The 17,479-nt window shown below is 41.5% G+C and overlaps 1 protein-coding gene across 1 annotated transcript in view; it reads left to right on the top strand.

Moving 5' to 3' along the window:
* The window catches only part of LOC109913412 (phospholipid-transporting ATPase IC-like), an 81,733-nt gene that overhangs the window by 22,598 nt on the left and 41,656 nt on the right, over positions 1-17,479 (top strand). The window contains exons 8-13 of the mRNA XM_048613915.1: positions 5,321-5,479; positions 9,672-9,760; positions 11,393-11,586; positions 13,661-13,869; positions 15,458-15,489; positions 16,719-16,875. Coding sequence (XP_048469872.1) covers positions 5,321-5,479; positions 9,672-9,760; positions 11,393-11,586; positions 13,661-13,869; positions 15,458-15,489; positions 16,719-16,875 — 840 coding nt within the window. The remainder of the gene's footprint in view (positions 1-5,320; positions 5,480-9,671; positions 9,761-11,392; positions 11,587-13,660; positions 13,870-15,457; positions 15,490-16,718; positions 16,876-17,479) is intronic.

Genomic DNA, 17,479 nt, shown 5'->3' with positions numbered 1-17,479 from the left:
TTTATTTTTGTTCCTGATTTACAGCATCCACAGTTCTTTTGGTTTCTGTTCTCCCAATTAGACTTGCTTAACCTCTACCTTCTCCTCAATCGCTCCATCTATTGACCTACTGCTCCATTTCCCAGCACCCTGCCACACTAGTTTAAACCCTGCAAGAGCAAACCACCCTGCAAGAATAGTGGTGTGCCTCCAGTTTCGGTAGTAAGGTAAAGGCTCAAAGATCCTCCTTTCTGATCCCAATGAAGTGAGAGTATCTGAGATGGCACATGGTCTGTATGAGTCTTGTGCCAGACCATTCTCAGAGTGAGTGGCATACCCTGAGGACGTGACACTCTTCCCTGTATCAGCTCCTGCAGGACACTCATTGAATGAACTCAAAGATTGAACACAAAAGTGAGAACTGAGGTAAAAATGTTGTATATAAGGCAAATAGTCACACTTCACTCCCTGCTGATATCATGCCAGTATGAGTGAGTTTTGTAGACAAGGGGCTGTCTGGTATTTAATATTGCCACCCAGTGACTAGGAAACGCCTGTCTGCCCAACTTCTCACCTCCAACAGTCAACTGCGGCAAGATCTCCAGAGTCTTCTCTCCTTTGCAGCTGTCAGTTGGGAGATGGATGGAGGGGCACTTCCATTCCTTGCGTTCTGTCCTATTATCCTTCAAGGAAGGTGACAAGAAGGGGGGGAAAGTAAAGGTCTGTAGGTAAGAACAATGAATGGAGAACAGGTGTTGAGGGTGACTATGAGGGAGAAGCCTAACATTTGATAAGGATGACGCTGAGAGTCAGATCGATGAACATGCGGGAATGTGAGGAACAGCATGCACAGAAAAGGGTACATGCACCTGCAAAATCAGTTAGTGTGAGGCGATGTGGTGGAAGGAAGAATTGGCAGGCTGTAGTGACAGACAGTTCAGGAAGTGGTTGAATGTGACACTGCATGAACCTTTTCTTCCCTATTGAGGTCATTCAATCATTTTCAGCATTGAGTCCAAGAGCAGGGCATTGCAGTCCTGCTGTAGACCCTCGATGGGCAATCTCCAACCAGGACTTTGTTGGCAATCTTACTCTTCATCTTAGTAAGTCACAGTATCTCCCCGTGAGCCCATGCAACTCTCGCATCAAATCCAGCAGGCTTCACCAAAACCACGTGCAGCTTTTAAATGTATGTACTCCCACTGTCAGTGTGTTTTGCAATGTGCCCAGCTCTAGAATCCATTGAATTTCCTGTTTGAAATGCCCTTTAAATACTAGAATTGGATTCAACTCGTGCAGGTTAACATCTCACTGACTCATGAAATACAGAGATAATTTGGGGATGCAATGACTGGGTTAAAAAGACACTCACAAACTTGCTACACTTACCTGTGAGTTTCCTGTCTCTAGTGGCTTCAACCAAGGGGAAATGATGGTGTGGTGCTAATATCACTGAACCGGTTCATCAATGTAACATCACTTTATGTATTAGTAGTAACGATAATGCCCAGCGAACCACTCAATTTAAGGGCAAATAGAAATAAGCAGTAAATGCTGGCCTTGCTAGTGATGCAAACATCCTTTGAAAGAATAATCAAAATAACCCACTCACGTGCTTACAAATTAAACTCCAGCCTTATCTTCCAATTCTCCAAATTTAATATGCCAGGGTTTCTTGTGTGATTTTCAAAAATAGTTGCACATGTAGATTTTGCTGTGATCTCAACTGATCCTGTGAGCACCACAAGTTTTATTTTGGGTCTCTCACTAAAAACCAAAATTCTCAAAAATGTTTTTTTAAATTTACAGCTGTGAATCTCTGGAATTTAGAGCTGACATATTTCAATAAATGTCTGCAGAATACACCTTTTTAATTAAAAAATAAATTTCAAGTTGATTTGAGGACAACTAAATTGTATGAAGATTTTAAATCTGAGCGACTGTAAAATTGTCCTGGGATATACCTAATGGTCTGTATTGACCTCAGTTTCCCCAACAATTGATGGCAGATAATAAAATTCACACCTCTTTATTAAAGTTCAGGAAGGATTGTGGAATCTCAGTAATTGAGATATTCAAAGGTGGGATCAATAGGTTTTTGGACTCGCGGGAAATCATAGGGACAGAAGAAATTGAAGAAATAGGCCATTCGGTCCATCAAGCCTGCTCCTCCATTCAATTAGATCTTTGCTGACCCTCAACACCAAAATAGAGAATGACATAAGTTTTTTGTCCCATCCTTTCTGCCCCTGCTTCTTTTCAGTCCTTCTCCTACCTCATGAAGCTCATGAATACTCTGGAAGTCATGCCTTAGTGCAGGAACACAGACACCTGGGTGATATGGCCTTATGATCAGAAATTTAGCTGGTCAGCCATGTTATGGCCTACTTTGCATAGCATCAAATCCTGAGGTGGAACTTGCAATACCAGGGATGAGGGACTTCAATTATGCAGAAAGCCGAGAGAAGATGGGTTCTCCAGCTTACAGGAGAGAGAATTAAGGCAGAATTTAACAGAAATGACCCACGTCCTGAAGAATCTTGACAGTGTAAGTCCAGTTCAACCATTAGCTGAAGCATCGGTGACCAGGGTGACATCAATTTAAGAAAATTGTTGAAAGGTGAGATGAGGACAATATTTTTCATGCAGCAACTATGCTGCTCTGAAAGGCTCAAATGGTAACAGATGCAGATTCATTATCCAATTCCTTTCTGAAAATAACTAAACATTGGAATGGGAAAATAAATTGCAGGGCTATAGGAAAAGAACAAAGGAATGAGGCCAACTGGATAGCTCAATTAAAGAGCCAGCACAGGCATAATGGGCTGAATAGACTCCTTCTGTCTGGTGTTATTTTATAATTATTGATTCTTCTGGCCCTTAGGTTTTCAAAACTTTTTTGAAACATACCTGAAAGAGATACATTTCTGTGCCTGGCATCAACCCTGTATGGTTGTCTGTTCACTCTCTGAGCCAGTTGTTCTGCGGTGTGTAGATGTTTCGTTACCCTTCTAGGCAACATCATCAATGCGACTTCTAATCGAATCGGTGTTCTGCTTCCTTCCGGATTTATATGATCCTCTGGTGTGATGGATCTTGTCGCTTCTGGTTCAGTTGTTTTAGCAGTGGTCTGTATACGGGGTCTATTTCTATGTGTTTGTTAAGGAATCCTGTGTTGAGAACCAGGCTTCCAGAAATTCCCTTGCATGTCTGGTGTTCGCTTGTCCTAGTATGGTCACTTTGTCCCAGTCGAACTGATGGCCCTCATTGTCTGTATGTATCGAGACACGTGAATATTGGTCGTGTCTTTTTACTGCCAGCTGGTGTTAATGTATCCTGGTCGTTAGTTTCCTCCCTGGATTGTCCAATGTAATGTTTATTGCACTCACTGCATGGTATTCTGTATATCACGTTGGTCTTGTTTACTGTCGGTATGGGGTCTTTAGTCTTTGATAACATTTGGCGCAGTGTTCACATTGGACAAACAAGGAGGAAATTAACGACCAGGATACACGAACACCAACTGGCTGTAAAAAGACACGACCATTATTTACTTGTCTAGATACACACAGACACAGACAATGAGGGCCATCAGTTCGACTGGGACAAAGTGACTTTACTGGGACAAGCGAACACCAGACATGTAAGGGAATTTCTGGAAACCTGGTTCTCAACACATTGACAAACACATAAAAATAGACCCCGTATACAGACCGCTGCTAAAACAACAGAACCAGAAGTGATAAGGCCATCACACCAGAGGATCATATAAATCCGGAAGGAAGCAGAACACCAATGCTTCGATTAGAGGTCGCACTGATGATGTTGCGTAGAAGGGTAATGAAACGTCTGCACACCACAGAGCAACTGGCTCGGCGAGCGAATGAACAACTGCATCCACAACCTGAGTTACAAATTTTCACTAAGACCTTAAAAACCTTGTATGGTTTTATGTAATGAGCAGAATTGGCTACACTGAACTTATGGCTGACTGACAGTATTTCTGCAGTATTGCCCATGTCTGTGGTCCCTTTTGTTTGTTTTACCATGGGTTGTACCCACTGCTTTGCCTGTCGTCTGGCTGAGAATTCTAACCACTAACTTTCGGCACCTTTCTATTCTGTTGCACCCATATATATGCAACCTTAGTTTAAACAAGATCTGGTGTGGAATTGTCTTCTAACCACATTGGGACATCTAAGTATGGGCAAGAACATATTGCCCTGATTTGGCATTATAATTTTGAACTGTACAGTGACCAAAGAGTTTCCTTTGTGCTTATCCCTACACCCTGGTTTAGAACCAGTTGGCTATACCTCTTCCAGCCAAATTGGTTTGTACTCCCAAAGCTCACTTAGATGAATAAATCTCCTGCATTTGGTAGAGGGTTCAATACTGCTGTGTAGTACAGAGACCTGTGAGCAGAAAACAAATGTCTGTTTAAGATACCTTTCATTCTGACAATCAATTTGTCCCCAGTAGTGTGATCTGAAACTTCTGGACAGTTTGTTTTTACATTTGCTAGACATTAGAAATCACAACTTGAGTCGGTGTGAGTGCATAAAATATTTTTTAGTTCGCCAAAGCATCTGTAACTTGGGATCAACAGGCTTGAATCAGCATGTTATTTGGGATAACTGTCACTGGTCACCATCAACCAGAGCTTTAAAATAGTATAATGCAGTGGATCTCAGGAAGAAAACAACACTTTCATCAGATGATACGCAGGGACTTATGCTGCTTGGAAATGCACTGCCTGAATGGTGACAGAAGCAGAATCAATCGTTAAACTATTAATGTATCAAGACAGATATTTGACATGTGTGAAAGGTCCATCTCAGGACCCTTTCAGCTTTATTGTCGGGCTGTTAAGCTGTTGTTGCCTTGCCAAGTCGCTCCCTATCTCTATAGCCTTGTTAGCTCTCAACATTCTAAGATGTCCTCATTCTTCCATTTCTGACCCTTTGGGAATTTCTGATCTTAAACACTTCACTAATAGCGACCATGCCATCAGCTTCCTGGGCCTGTGGCTCTGGAATTTCATCCTTTAGTTGTTCCCTAATACCTTCCCCCTTGACTAAATATTTAGCCATCTGTTTGAATGTCTCCTTCGATAGTCTAGTATTGAACTTTGTTTAAAGCATTAGTGTTAAAGTGTTTGGAATGCTTTGTTTTATTCTGTTCTAGATGCTATATAAATGTTAGTTGTCATTCCTGTCTTTGTAACATTAATATTGCATATTTATTTGAGACATCCTTCAAACAAATATGTTATATAACTTGGGAATTTTTAGTGCATAGTTACCACCAGCCTTTAAACTAATACATGTTGTTTTCACAGGTAGAATAATCTGTGAAAATCCAAACTGTGACCTGCACTCATTTACAGGCACATTAATTTGGAAAGGAGAAGAATTCTCACTTGACAATGAACAAATATTACTCCGAGGTTGTAGAATACGGAATACAGACAAGTGCTATGGGGTTGTTTTATTTGCAGGTAAGTAGAACTATACATAATAATATATTGCAGTCAGAACACAGGCCTGCAAATAGAAGGTGGTATATTCTGTCCGGCTGGTGTCAGGCAATAATTGTCAACTTGAATTTGGTAATTGGGTTAGTCCCGGGAAAACAGTTCACTCCTTGATTCAAACAAATTTCATTTGAGAATTTTCTTTCATTTTATTGTATTCATTAGATTGCTTCACTCAGATTACCGGATAATTCCAATTAGTGAATAATTCCAATTTCTTTAACTGATAAAATGCTTGTAGCTGTAATTAAATCTGGCCTTTTAAAAACATTTCAAATGCAAAACAAAAGGAGGCAGCACAAATGCACAGAAGAAGAGTCTTCTCTCTGTGACTACAATTCTTGCACAGTGAGTGATTCAGTGTGTTCTGGCCATTAGCAGGAGATAGTGAATAGCTGTTGCAGGTGCCCAGAGCCATGCAAGATTCCTGTTAAGGGAAATGTTTGTATGTGGGACTGCACAAAGCCTCCACAAGGAGTTTCCAATTTCTGTTGGTGTGATTTGGTGTATTTTTGATTGCTGTGGGGTCCACTAGGATAAGAATGGGTATATTCTGGGTAGTGTTGGCAAGTTGATAAAACTGTGTGCCAGAGAGTACCAGTGTGGATATTCTTTCCTGAAGATGATGTTCCATGTCCCTGCTTGTAATCAAATTGGGAATTAGAGGTTGGGGCATTTGGATTATTTTCCTTGTATCCCAGTCCATTCTTCACTGAGTGTGACTTTCCAGCATGTCTACAATAGCATTGGAGGGTTCTTATGTGAAATACGCAAGTCTCATTTCAACATTGCAGTGCATGTTAATGAGATGTATGAAGGTATAGAAGTGATTTGCAGATTTTTCTCATGAGAATGTGCAATGATCGAATTCTCAGCTCAATGAGATTTTGGAAGAAAGCATATAGAGAATAGCCATGGGGAAGTGACTAAGTGGACAGTTATTTGAAAAAGACTGCACTGCTGTAAGGAATTGAAGGAATCCTTCTGTGCTGTAAAAGTCTATGGACAGAATTTTACTGGACCTCAGACCAGTGAGGCAATGGAGAGGAGGAGTAGCACTGTACACTTCTCTGCAAGGAAATGCTGCCAACTACTTGCCTTTCTCTTCAGCCTCAGAAATTTTACGGAAGGGGAAGCATGACCAAGGCCTGGCGTGACCTACCTGCTTTGGCCCAATCTTTGGCCATTTAAGGGCCACTTTCTGCCTGGCCACAATTTTGAGGCTGGTGGTGTTGAGGTCAGGGATAGGGAGACTTCTGGATGTAAACCTACTTGGCTTCAAGTGAGGAAGCTTCTGACACTGCCCCCATTTCCCATCAGGACCCCTCTTGCCCTGTTTGCTTCCACCAGGCATTTTGAACATAAGCCCTATGCCATTACCACCCACTATCTGTCAGGGCCTTCTTCCAGTTTCACAGTAAGATTTCTGGATCTCACTTTGTCCTGGCCTCCTGGCATTTAGAATCTGGTGACTGTCTGTGGTCTCAACAATAGTGATCTCTCCTTGTGGCACAGCCAGGACTACAGAGCTGCCAGTTAATCAGATTGCTCTCTGAGGGTGGGACTTCTATGCGTTTGCTTATGAGCCTTTGTCACAGACTGACAAGTTGTCAGGCTCAGTTTAAACTACAAGGTCTTCCCCAGCATGGTGAGCTCCTATTTGTGGTTATGTCCTGGAGGCTGTGACTCCAGCTCTCTGACCGGGTGTCTCTTCCTTCCAATTTTTGGTGTCAGGCTAACTGAGTCAATTTCCCAGAAGTTTGTGCGAAGCTGGGGAAGAAATTGCTGGGCCTCTTGCTGAGATATTTGCATCATTGACAGCTATGGCTGAGGTGCTGGAAGACTAGAGGTTGGCTAATGTGATGCCATTATTTAAGCAAGGCTGTAAGGAAAAGCCAGGGAACTATAGATTGGTGAGCCTTACATCACTGGTGTGTAAGTTGTTGGAGGAGATTTTGAGGGACAGGATTTGCATACATTTGGAAAGACAAGGACTGATTAGGGATAGTCAAGAAGGTTTTGTACATGGGAAATCATGTCTCACTAACTTGATTGAGTTTTTTGAAGAGGTGACAAAGAAGAATGATGAAGGCAGAGCAGTAGACGTCTGTATGGACGCAGCAAAGCGTTCGACAAGGTTTGATATGGTAGATTGGTTAGCTCACATTGGGATTCAGAGGGACCTAGCCAGTTGGATACAAAATAGGCTTGAATGTAGGAGACAGACAGTGGTGGTTGCGGGTTGATTTTCAGACTGGAGACCTGTGACCAGTGGTGTGCCACAAGGATCGGTGCTGGGTCTACTGCTTTTTGTCAGTTATATAAAATGTTTGAATGTGAATATAGGAGGTGTGTTTAGTAAGTTTACAGGTGATACCAAAATAGGTGGTGTAGTGGACAGTGACAGTTACCTCAGGCTACAACAGGACCTTGATCTGATGGGCCGAGGAGTGGCAGATGGAGTTTAATTTAGATAAATGAGAGGTTTTGCATTTTGGTAAGGCAAAGCAGGGCAGGATTTTTATAGTTAATGGTAGGGCCCTGGGGTATGTTGCTGAGCAAAGAGATCATGAGTGCACATTCATAGTTCCTTGAAATTAGAGTCGTAGATAGACTGGGAAGTGAAGAAGACATTTGGCACACTTGCCTTCATTGATCAGTGCATCGAGTATAGGAGTTGCGATGTCATGTTGCGGCCGTACAGGATATTGGTGAGGCCACTTATAGAATATTGCATACAATTCTGGTCGCCCATCTGTAGGAAGGATGTTGTTAAACTTTAGAGGGTGCAGAAAAGATTTAACAAAGAAGTTGCTGGGACTGGAGGGTTTGAGTTATATGGAGAAAATGAATAGGGTGGGGCTTTTTCCCTGGAGCACTGGAGGCTGAGAGGTGACCTTTAAAGAAGTTTATAAAATAATGAGGAGTGTAGATAGAGTTAATGGTAATTGTCTTTTTCCGAGGATGGGGAATTTCAAGACTAGGGGCCACATTTTTAAGTTGTGAGGAGAGAGATTTAAAAAAGACATGCAGCGAAGTTTTTGCACAGAGGGTGGTTCGCATGTGGAATAAACTTCCTGAGTAAGTGGTGGATGTGCGTACAAGCACAACGTTTAAAAGACATTTGGATAAGTAAATGAAAAGGAAAGGTTTGGAGGGATATGGGCCAGGAGCAGGCAGGTGGGACTAGTTTAGCTTGGGATTATGTTCGGCACGCAATCTGTTTGGACCGAAGGGTCTGTTTCTGTGTTGTATGACTGAGGGGAATGGATAGGGTGAATGGCTAAGATCTTTTTCCTACGGTGGAGAAGTCCAAAACTAGAGGGCATAGGTTAAAAGTAAGAGGGGAAAGATTTAAAAAGGACCTGAGGGGTAACTTTGTCACGCAGATGGTGGTGCATGTATGGAATGAGCTGCCAGAGGAAGTGGTGGAGGCTGTTACCATTACAACATTTAAAAGGCATCTGGATGGGTATATGAATAGAAAGAGTTTAGAGGGAAATGGGCCAAATGCAGACAAACAGGACTAGGTCAGATTGGGATGTCCGGTTGGTGCAGACAAATTGAACTGAAGGGTCTGCTTCTGTATGACTTTTTCATAATATATCACAAGAGTTCAAATGACTTGGGGCTCACGTTTCTGAGGTCATGATGATATAGCACCAGTCTGGGACCGACTTGTCTGATTCCCACTTTGAGTTAAAACACCCACCCTTGGTTATCAGGGCAGTGCTAAAGTTTTGTAACATGGAAATGCATGACCTTTGAGATGATGCCATTACAATAAGCAAAGGATTAGATTCTGTCCATGTGAATACATTATTTGAGCCAGATAGACACAGGAGCATGAGTACAAGTTAGGAAAGCAGAACACTACACACGTGTGTAAAAATACTTCTTGCAGCTGACCTCTGGATTAAGTGCTGGCACATTCACAAAGTGTATATTTGCTGTATGAGCAATTCCTGTATGTAAATTTCTCTACTTACATGATGAGAATTGCTAATATTACCAGTCATTAGGATCTCCTGGGTCTTACTTAGCTTTGTGGAAACAAATGGCTTGTTTATGCTGTTTTCCAAAGCCAAAATTATTTACTGCTGATAACTCTGTACGGACACATTTTAACTTATTACATTTTCCATTTGATTTTTAGGGGTGGATACAAAAATAATGAAGAACAGTGGGAGATACATCCTGAAGAAAACCAAAATCGAGCGCCTCATGAATCGTGTGGTCCTTCTAGTATGTTTTATCACTTCCCACATGTTCTATTTTAGAATTATGAAAATTTACATTCAATAAGAGGCTATTTTACTCATCATGTCTAAGCCAATCTTTTGCTAGTCTGATCAGAAATAAAGCTCACTGCCTTGCTGTCTCTCCCATTTCTTCTTCTGCCCATTTTTATCAGCTACTTTCCTTTAGAAAGCTGAACTGGTTCCGAACTTGCCTGCCACCGCCCATGGCAAATCTTATTGAGCTCTAGCAACTCTCTGCAGGGAGAAAATTCATGAGTTCCTCATTATCTCACTGGTAATTTAAATTAGTAGTGCCTTTATCATCGGTTCTCTTACCAAAATCCTTATTTACTCTATCAAATTCTTTTGTTTATTTAAAATATAAGAACCACTGTTAAATATCCTTTTACCCTTTTCTCCGCTCTGATCTTTTAGATCAATCATTAGAAATCTCTACTTTTCCCCTGGTGTCGCTTTGATAAATCTCATGTTTTATCATTTAGAAGATCTTGATTAAATTACCCTTCTGCCAGCTAACCTCAAGGAATACAAGCTAAATGTATGGAAACATTTCATACAACTTAACACTTTAAACTTGCTATCGTGGTAAATTTGCACTATACCTTCACACCCCCATCCTCCCACAGCCAGTATACCAAGTCCCACTGCTCCAGAGTTGTGTGACAACATCTCTGAACAGGTTGATTAGAAAATATCTACCCTTCCTGAGGTTTGATGCCCAAAAGTGAACAATATGTAGTGTCAGTGCACATTAAAGCTCTGTACAAACTTCCTCACCTCATTGCAAACCTCCTCATTGATAAAGTTCAACAGTCCATTAATTTTTTTGATGACATTTTGCACCTCTCCACCAGGTTTTAGTGATTTGTCTACATGTATATTTGTTTCTTCATAGTTCCTAACATCTCACTGTTAAGAAAATTGGATAATCTCACAGTTGCCCACAATGGTTTCCATGTATCATTTTGCTCCCTGCTACACAATGTACTGTGCTTTCTATCTTCATGTCATCTGCACATAATGTTAATAATTCTCTTTTCAAGTCATCAGTAAGGTTGGTGAAAATTTGAGGCTTCGGACAGCCCCTTGGGAACAACACTGGTTATCTCCCACCAAATACAGAGCACTCCCTTCATCCTGACTATCTGTTTCCTAACCTAAATTACTAATCCACGTATAAAGTGCAGCTCCAGTTTTTTTAATCCCTGTTTCTTCAGAGCTCAGTAATGTAATTAAACTTCTTTTAAATAGGATTTGACTTAAGATAAAGGAATTGTATACTTGGGGAAAAGTGCACAAATAGAAATGTTGTCCATGCAGAATTTCATAATACTGTGCATATACTTAAAGTTCAACTTGTGTCTGTTCTTGCCTTGCATTACAAATAAAACTAGTTACACCGTTTTTTAAAGAAAGTACACCATTGTGTAGGAAGTATTTAACAATGTCTTGTGGGCAAGGAAGGTGCTTCCTAAAAACATAAATTTCTTATTAATGCTTGACTTCTGTAAGCACTGATTGTCAACTCAGGGCTGTGGGATTAAAGGTGGCTGTAGCAATACTTATAAAGTGGAATGCAACTGACTAAGTAACTACACACTTGATACTTTTTCAGATCCTCTTGATTCTTGCTGTTTTATCATTCTGCCTCGCATTTGGAGGTGCCGTCTGGAATGAGAAATTTGGAAAGAAAGCTCCGTATCTCAACACTGATTCCAAAAATTTCAGTCCTGGATATCAAGGCTTCCTGTCCTTTTGGGGCTACGTTATTATTTTAAACTCAATATTGCCAATGTCACTTTATGTTATGTAAGCAAGTCATTCTCTGTCTGCAAAGCTATATACAAATTCACACACTCTTTGTAATGTGCAGCTGTTTAGAATCTTCTCCCTGGAGATTTATAATGCAATGAGAAAACTCTTCATAAGTTGCAGGTGGAGGCGAAGGCATAGAGGCATATTAATCCAGAGATCCAGAGATCCAGTTCTGGGGACTTGGGTTCAAATTGAATTTGAATTTAATCAAAGTCTGAAATTAAGATAACCATGAAACGATTGTCGGGAAGGAAACCATCAGGTTCAGTAATGTCCAGTAATCATCTCCCACCTTCCATTAGGGAAGGAAACTGCCATCCTTATCTGGTCTGGCCTACGTGTGATTCCAGACCCACAGCAATAAGGATGACTTGCATAAGGGGCATGCATTTAAGGTTAGAGGGGGGAAAGTTCAAAAGAGAAGTGAGGGGCATGTTTTTCACACAGAAAGTGGCAGGAGTCTGGAACACACTGCCGGGGTGGTGGTAGAGGCAGATACGATGAGGGCATTTAAGAGACTTTTAGACAAGCGCATGAATATGCAAAGAATGGTGGGGTATGGACCAAGGGCAGGCAGAAGGGATTTGTTTCAATTGGCGTCATGTTTGGCACAACCTCATGGGCTGAAGGGCCCATTCCTGTGCTGTACAGTTCTATGTTCTATGACTCTTAACTTCCCTCTGGGCAATTAGGAATGGCCAATAAATGTTGGCCTACCCAGTGACACCCATATTGTGTGAATGAATTTAAAAAATCAAAAATTCCACTGATTTCTTCATAACTGAGAAAGCAAAAGAAAGACAATAGTTATAATATTTTGGAGAACAATAGAAATGTTTTTTATGATTTCTAGGCTTTGTTAGTAATGCAATCTGAACTGAAAAAGATTTGAAAGAGATAGTAACTCTATCAATAATTAGTGGAAGTATATACTTTAAAACATAATCCTGGACTAGTCCTGATATGGACTGAATGTTCTGACCTGAAATGGTAAGGGGTTTGGTGTATGTTAAGGCTCTGAAACATGAATATATTTAAACTGCTCTTCTTGAAATGCAGAGTCTCTTCTTTCGATAAGTTAAACATTCATGTTTCTCTTGAATCAAAAATTGTTCTCCTTGCCGCTGATGTTACAGTTGTTGCATAAGGTAGTGGATCTGAAGGGGTTTATTTTCTTGTTCCATTTATTGGTTCCACCCATTTGACTCATGTCACGCACAGCTTAGCTGTATCTGTACCAGCTCTCCAGCATCCTAGTGAATATGTCCGACCAGATGAGTTATACCTATTGCTATCTTGTCATCTACAAACACTGCCTCTTCTCTGCATACGTATTGGGGGGCTACACTCTACAACTATTTATTAGATAGGCCCAAGAAAACAAATAATGTCAATTTCAAACAACCCTTACCTGCCTACTAGTGGCAAATACCAGTGTGTGCTGGCAATGGTCATCTGGGAAAATACCACAACAGCCATGAAGGCCAAAAATTGAGTCAAGCACATTGATTTAGAATGAGTCAAATTGCAGAGAGAGAAGAAACTGGGGCAGTGCATTGTTGTGTGCTAATTATATTGAGGGTCAGTAGGGGGAGCTGTTTTACTGCTATTGGAAGTAGAGAATGATTAAGTTTACGCTGTCCTTTAGCGACGGAACTGTGAGGCATACCTAGGTTGTATGATTAAGGGAGTTCTAAAATGATCATGTTTGCCATGAAGTGCAATAGTTCCCATACCAGTACAAACATGAGAGTTTCTGATGTTGTAAGAATTGCTTTGCTCACTGTACACCAATAACTATTGAATCAATAAACAAATGTTGCTGCGTTGCAGACATTTATTTCATATAATTTAGCGGATCTCTTCCTGAAAAAAAAATGTAATTCTTAATCACTCCACTTTGCAGTTTAGTGTTTAAAAATGCCTTTGTTCTTGCCTTTATCAGTCGTTTGTGTAATGCAGTGGCTTAATAGAGCTGATTTAACCAATTGCAACTCTGACTCTGTTCACATATCACTGCGTAGAGGTGTTGTTTGGAGTGAATAATTGCAGCAATTTTGTATTTCAGTTTTGAACTCCTTCATGTGGTCCAGAGCTTTTACATCAATTGGGATCTAAAGATGTACTGTGCTGAGAGAGACATTCCTGCCAAAGTAAGAACAACTACTCTGAATGAAGAGCTTGGCCAAATAAAGTACATTTTTTCAGATAAAACTGGAACTCTAACCCAAAACATCATGACCTTTAAGAAATGCAGCATCGGTGGACGAATATATGGTAATTCTTATATTGCTAATGTTCAGGAGTAAGAAACAATTTATGCTCCATTTGTTGTCAAGCGTATCCTCTCCAAGGGAAATATTTACAAGACTAAGAAGAAAGATTTAGGCAAACTATTTCCAAAGAGTTTTAACTGCAAAAAGCACTTGTGTGATGACTTGCAGTTCCATTTTAGTTTTATTTGTGAAATTGCTCAAATTTGTATGGATTAGGGATGCACGACCTTACCAACCTTCACAGCAAGTTGTGTGCAAGTCTTTCCTAGAAATTAGTTGCAGGAATAAATTCATGCCCCCCATTGCAATGGGACATTTCATGGGCAATGTCTTGTATGTCCTTGGCGCACCCCAAAGCTGTCGGTGAATTACTTCTGAGGTTCAGCCACAGTGATATAACCAATGTGCAGCTAATGGGTGAGCAGCAAAATCTTACAAACTACAAGTTAGGCAATCATTTAGTCAATCTGTTAAAACAGGTGCCCTGACCCAAGTGTCTATTGGGCTGGATTCTGCCACCTTCTCCAGGCAATCGGGGTTAGGCAATAAGTGTTGGCCCAGACAGAGAGAATCACATCCAATGAATGCATTAATTAAAGGGCCAAAGATTTCCATGCATTATGCTATTCTGAGGTCTTGTAGTGTAGTGGGTGGCGCCCCTCCTCTGAGCAGAAGCTCTGGGTTCAAGTCCCCTTCCAGGACTTGATGCTGAAGGAAGGTGGAATTATAATGAGCCCATAAAGGTTGAGTACCAACCTGCAGTTCCTTTCAACATTAGCCAACAATGTACAGTAACAGCAGGAGATAACCCTAGTCAGCCTTGTGATGGGAAAGTATTGGAACCTTTACTATTATTGTCATCTAGTTGGGGTTCTATTGTGGGATGTGGGCATCACATTTGTTACCCACTCCTAATTGTCCTTGAACTGAGTGGCTTGCATGACATTTCGGAGGGTGGTTAAGCCGCATTATTCCTGACCTGGAATAATGTATAAAACAGAACAGGTAAAGATGGCAGAGATAACACAGTGTAGAGCTGGAGGAACACAGCAGGCCAGGCAGAATCAGAGGAGCAGGAAAGTTGACGTTTTGGGTCAGGACCCTTCTTCAGAACAGATTTCCACCCTAAAGGATATTAGCGAACCATGTGTTCTCATGTCAATCAATGATGCTTGTCATGGTGACTGTTTCTCAGGCGATCTTCCAATTCCAGATCTAGGCAGTTGCCATGGTGGGATTTGAACCACTGTCCCTTGATTATTAGCCTGGGCCTTTAGATTTCTAGCTTAGTGACAATGCCTCTACATGACCATATTCCCTTAAGTGTTGATCTGCATATTGCCACACAATGTGGACACCCTAGTTGGCTGGATGGCCAGTAAGTATCAGGTTGTTGGCAACCACATGGAGATCAATCCCTGTCCTGGCTGGAGTGGTTTCAGAACTTGTCTCCTTGCCCTCACCATGCTGGAGGTTCTGGTGCTGTGGGTGAGGGATATCTTTGCTGAAGATTGTGGATTGTAGAGTAAATTAACAATGAACAATACTTCACACTTTATAAGTTAAAATTTGAATTCCTTGTCTTCCAGGCAATCAATTCGATGGTGTCAAAAACGCAAAGGTAAGTGCTTTGTAATCAAAATAATTTGGTAGAAGTCAGTTTTATGATTTTGGCAGTCCTTGGTTTTTGAGCTTCAGTTCAAACCTACTACTCATTTAAGTACAGGTCCCTGACTAGAAGTGATCACAGGAAGATAGAGAGGTCTCCCTTCCATCAGAATCCCTACAGTGTAGATAGAGGCCATACGGCCCATTGAATCTGCACTGCACCCCCCCACCCCCAAAGAGCATCCCACCCTACCCATCTAACCCTGCATTTCCCATGGCTAATCCACCTAGCCTCTACAACCCTGGACACTATAGCATAGCCAGTCAACCTAACCTGCATACCTTTGGACTGTGGGAGGAAACCAGACCACCCAGATGAAGCCCACACAGACACCGGGAGAATGTGCAGACTCCACACAGACAGTTGTGTGAGGTTGGAATCAAACCCAGGTCCCTGGTGCTGTGAGGCAGCAGTGCTAATAACTGAGCCACTGTTTAAATCTTCTTATCATAAAACTCTAACTGGGCTGCTCCAGGATGAGCGTCAATGCCTCAAAACCTGTCATAGCATAGCAGAACAAATTAAAATGCAAAGGGAAAAATGGGCTACTCCTGTTCTTGTGTTCCTATAACTAAATTAGATTAAATGTACTCCCATCTTCTGAACGAATATTTTATCAGAAGTTGAAAGTGGAATTATCAGTGTGTCATGTGTGGGCTTCCTGAAGACAAGCCTTTGGTTCCTTGTCTGCTGATGGTTCATCCTGGGCTGTTTCCTTGGCAATTGTTGTCAGTCCTGGTTTGGCATTGCCTTGCACTCTCAGTGGCAGGGGAACAAGATAGATCCTAGGGCTGCCTCTGCTGGAGCAGAGATTGAATCTGTGCTGTTGGGGTTATTCTAATGTCCTTTAGGGAAGGAAACTGCCATCCTTACCTGGTCTGGCCTACATGTGACTCCAGACCCATAGCAATGTGGCTGACTCTTAACTGCCCTCTGGGCAATTAGGGATGGGCAATAAATGCTGCCTAGCCAGCGACGCCCGCATCCCGTGAATGAATGAAAAAAAATTCTGAATGATGCGCTAGCCACCCAGATAACTGTCCAGCCCTGAACGTGCCACATAAAGTATTTCAGTTCTGATTCAGCAATTTTGTGCTTCAACCAATGTTAAATTCCTTGTTCACTGATTGCTGTGCAACTCTTCCTACTTCTCATTGAGAAAGTCCCTGGGTTATTTTCAGGTAGTTGATTTTAGCTGGAATGCATTTGCTGATGAAAAGCTGAAGTTTTATGACTGCTCGCTGTTGGAACTGATTCGTTCAGGAGATGACCCAGGAGTTCATGAATTCTTTAAATTATTGGCAGTTTGTCACACAGTAATGGTGGAGGCTAAAGATGGTGAGTTTGAGCTGTCTTTGTTCCCTGGTTGTTGGATTATTGTGATTATTGTGGCCTACAGCGAGAGACGCAGGCAGAATATTTCTTGTATTAAATAGGCTGTTTCCATCGTGTCTAAACCAATTCTTTATACCCACCAAGGACTGCAAGACTGCCCTAAATATTAAATGTCATAAGAACATTGGAAATAGGAGCAGGAGTAGGCTATTCAGCCCCTTGAGCCTGTGTCGCCATTTCATAAGATCATGGCTGATCCGCCCCAGGCCTGAACTCCTCTTTGCCAGCATAGCCCTGAACTGTCCAATGTTTCAAATGTTTAGAATTAGAATTAAGTTTTATTGTCACATGTACTCGAGTGCAGAAGTGCAGGAATACAGTGAAAAGTGTACAAAGTCACCATTCTCAGCCATCTTAGGTACAAAGGTACCTAGGTACAAAATCTTCAGTACAAATTAGAAAAATAAAGAAATACAGTTAGAAGTTCAACATTACAATCATCTTATAGCCATGAGCCTGCAGTCGCTCCTCACTACGTTTTCCCCATGAGGTCACACACTCCCCCTGCACTGGGCCCGCACTCCCCACTAGGGCATACTCTCCCCCT

Source organism: Rhincodon typus, chromosome 29 (genome assembly GCF_021869965.1).
Source record: "Rhincodon typus isolate 14 chromosome 29, sRhiTyp1.1, whole genome shotgun sequence".
NCBI classification, from domain to species: Eukaryota; Metazoa; Chordata; class Chondrichthyes; order Orectolobiformes; family Rhincodontidae; genus Rhincodon; species Rhincodon typus.
Note: the sequence above shows the minus strand (reverse complement) of the source record. Positions and strands in the feature narration are given on the sequence as shown.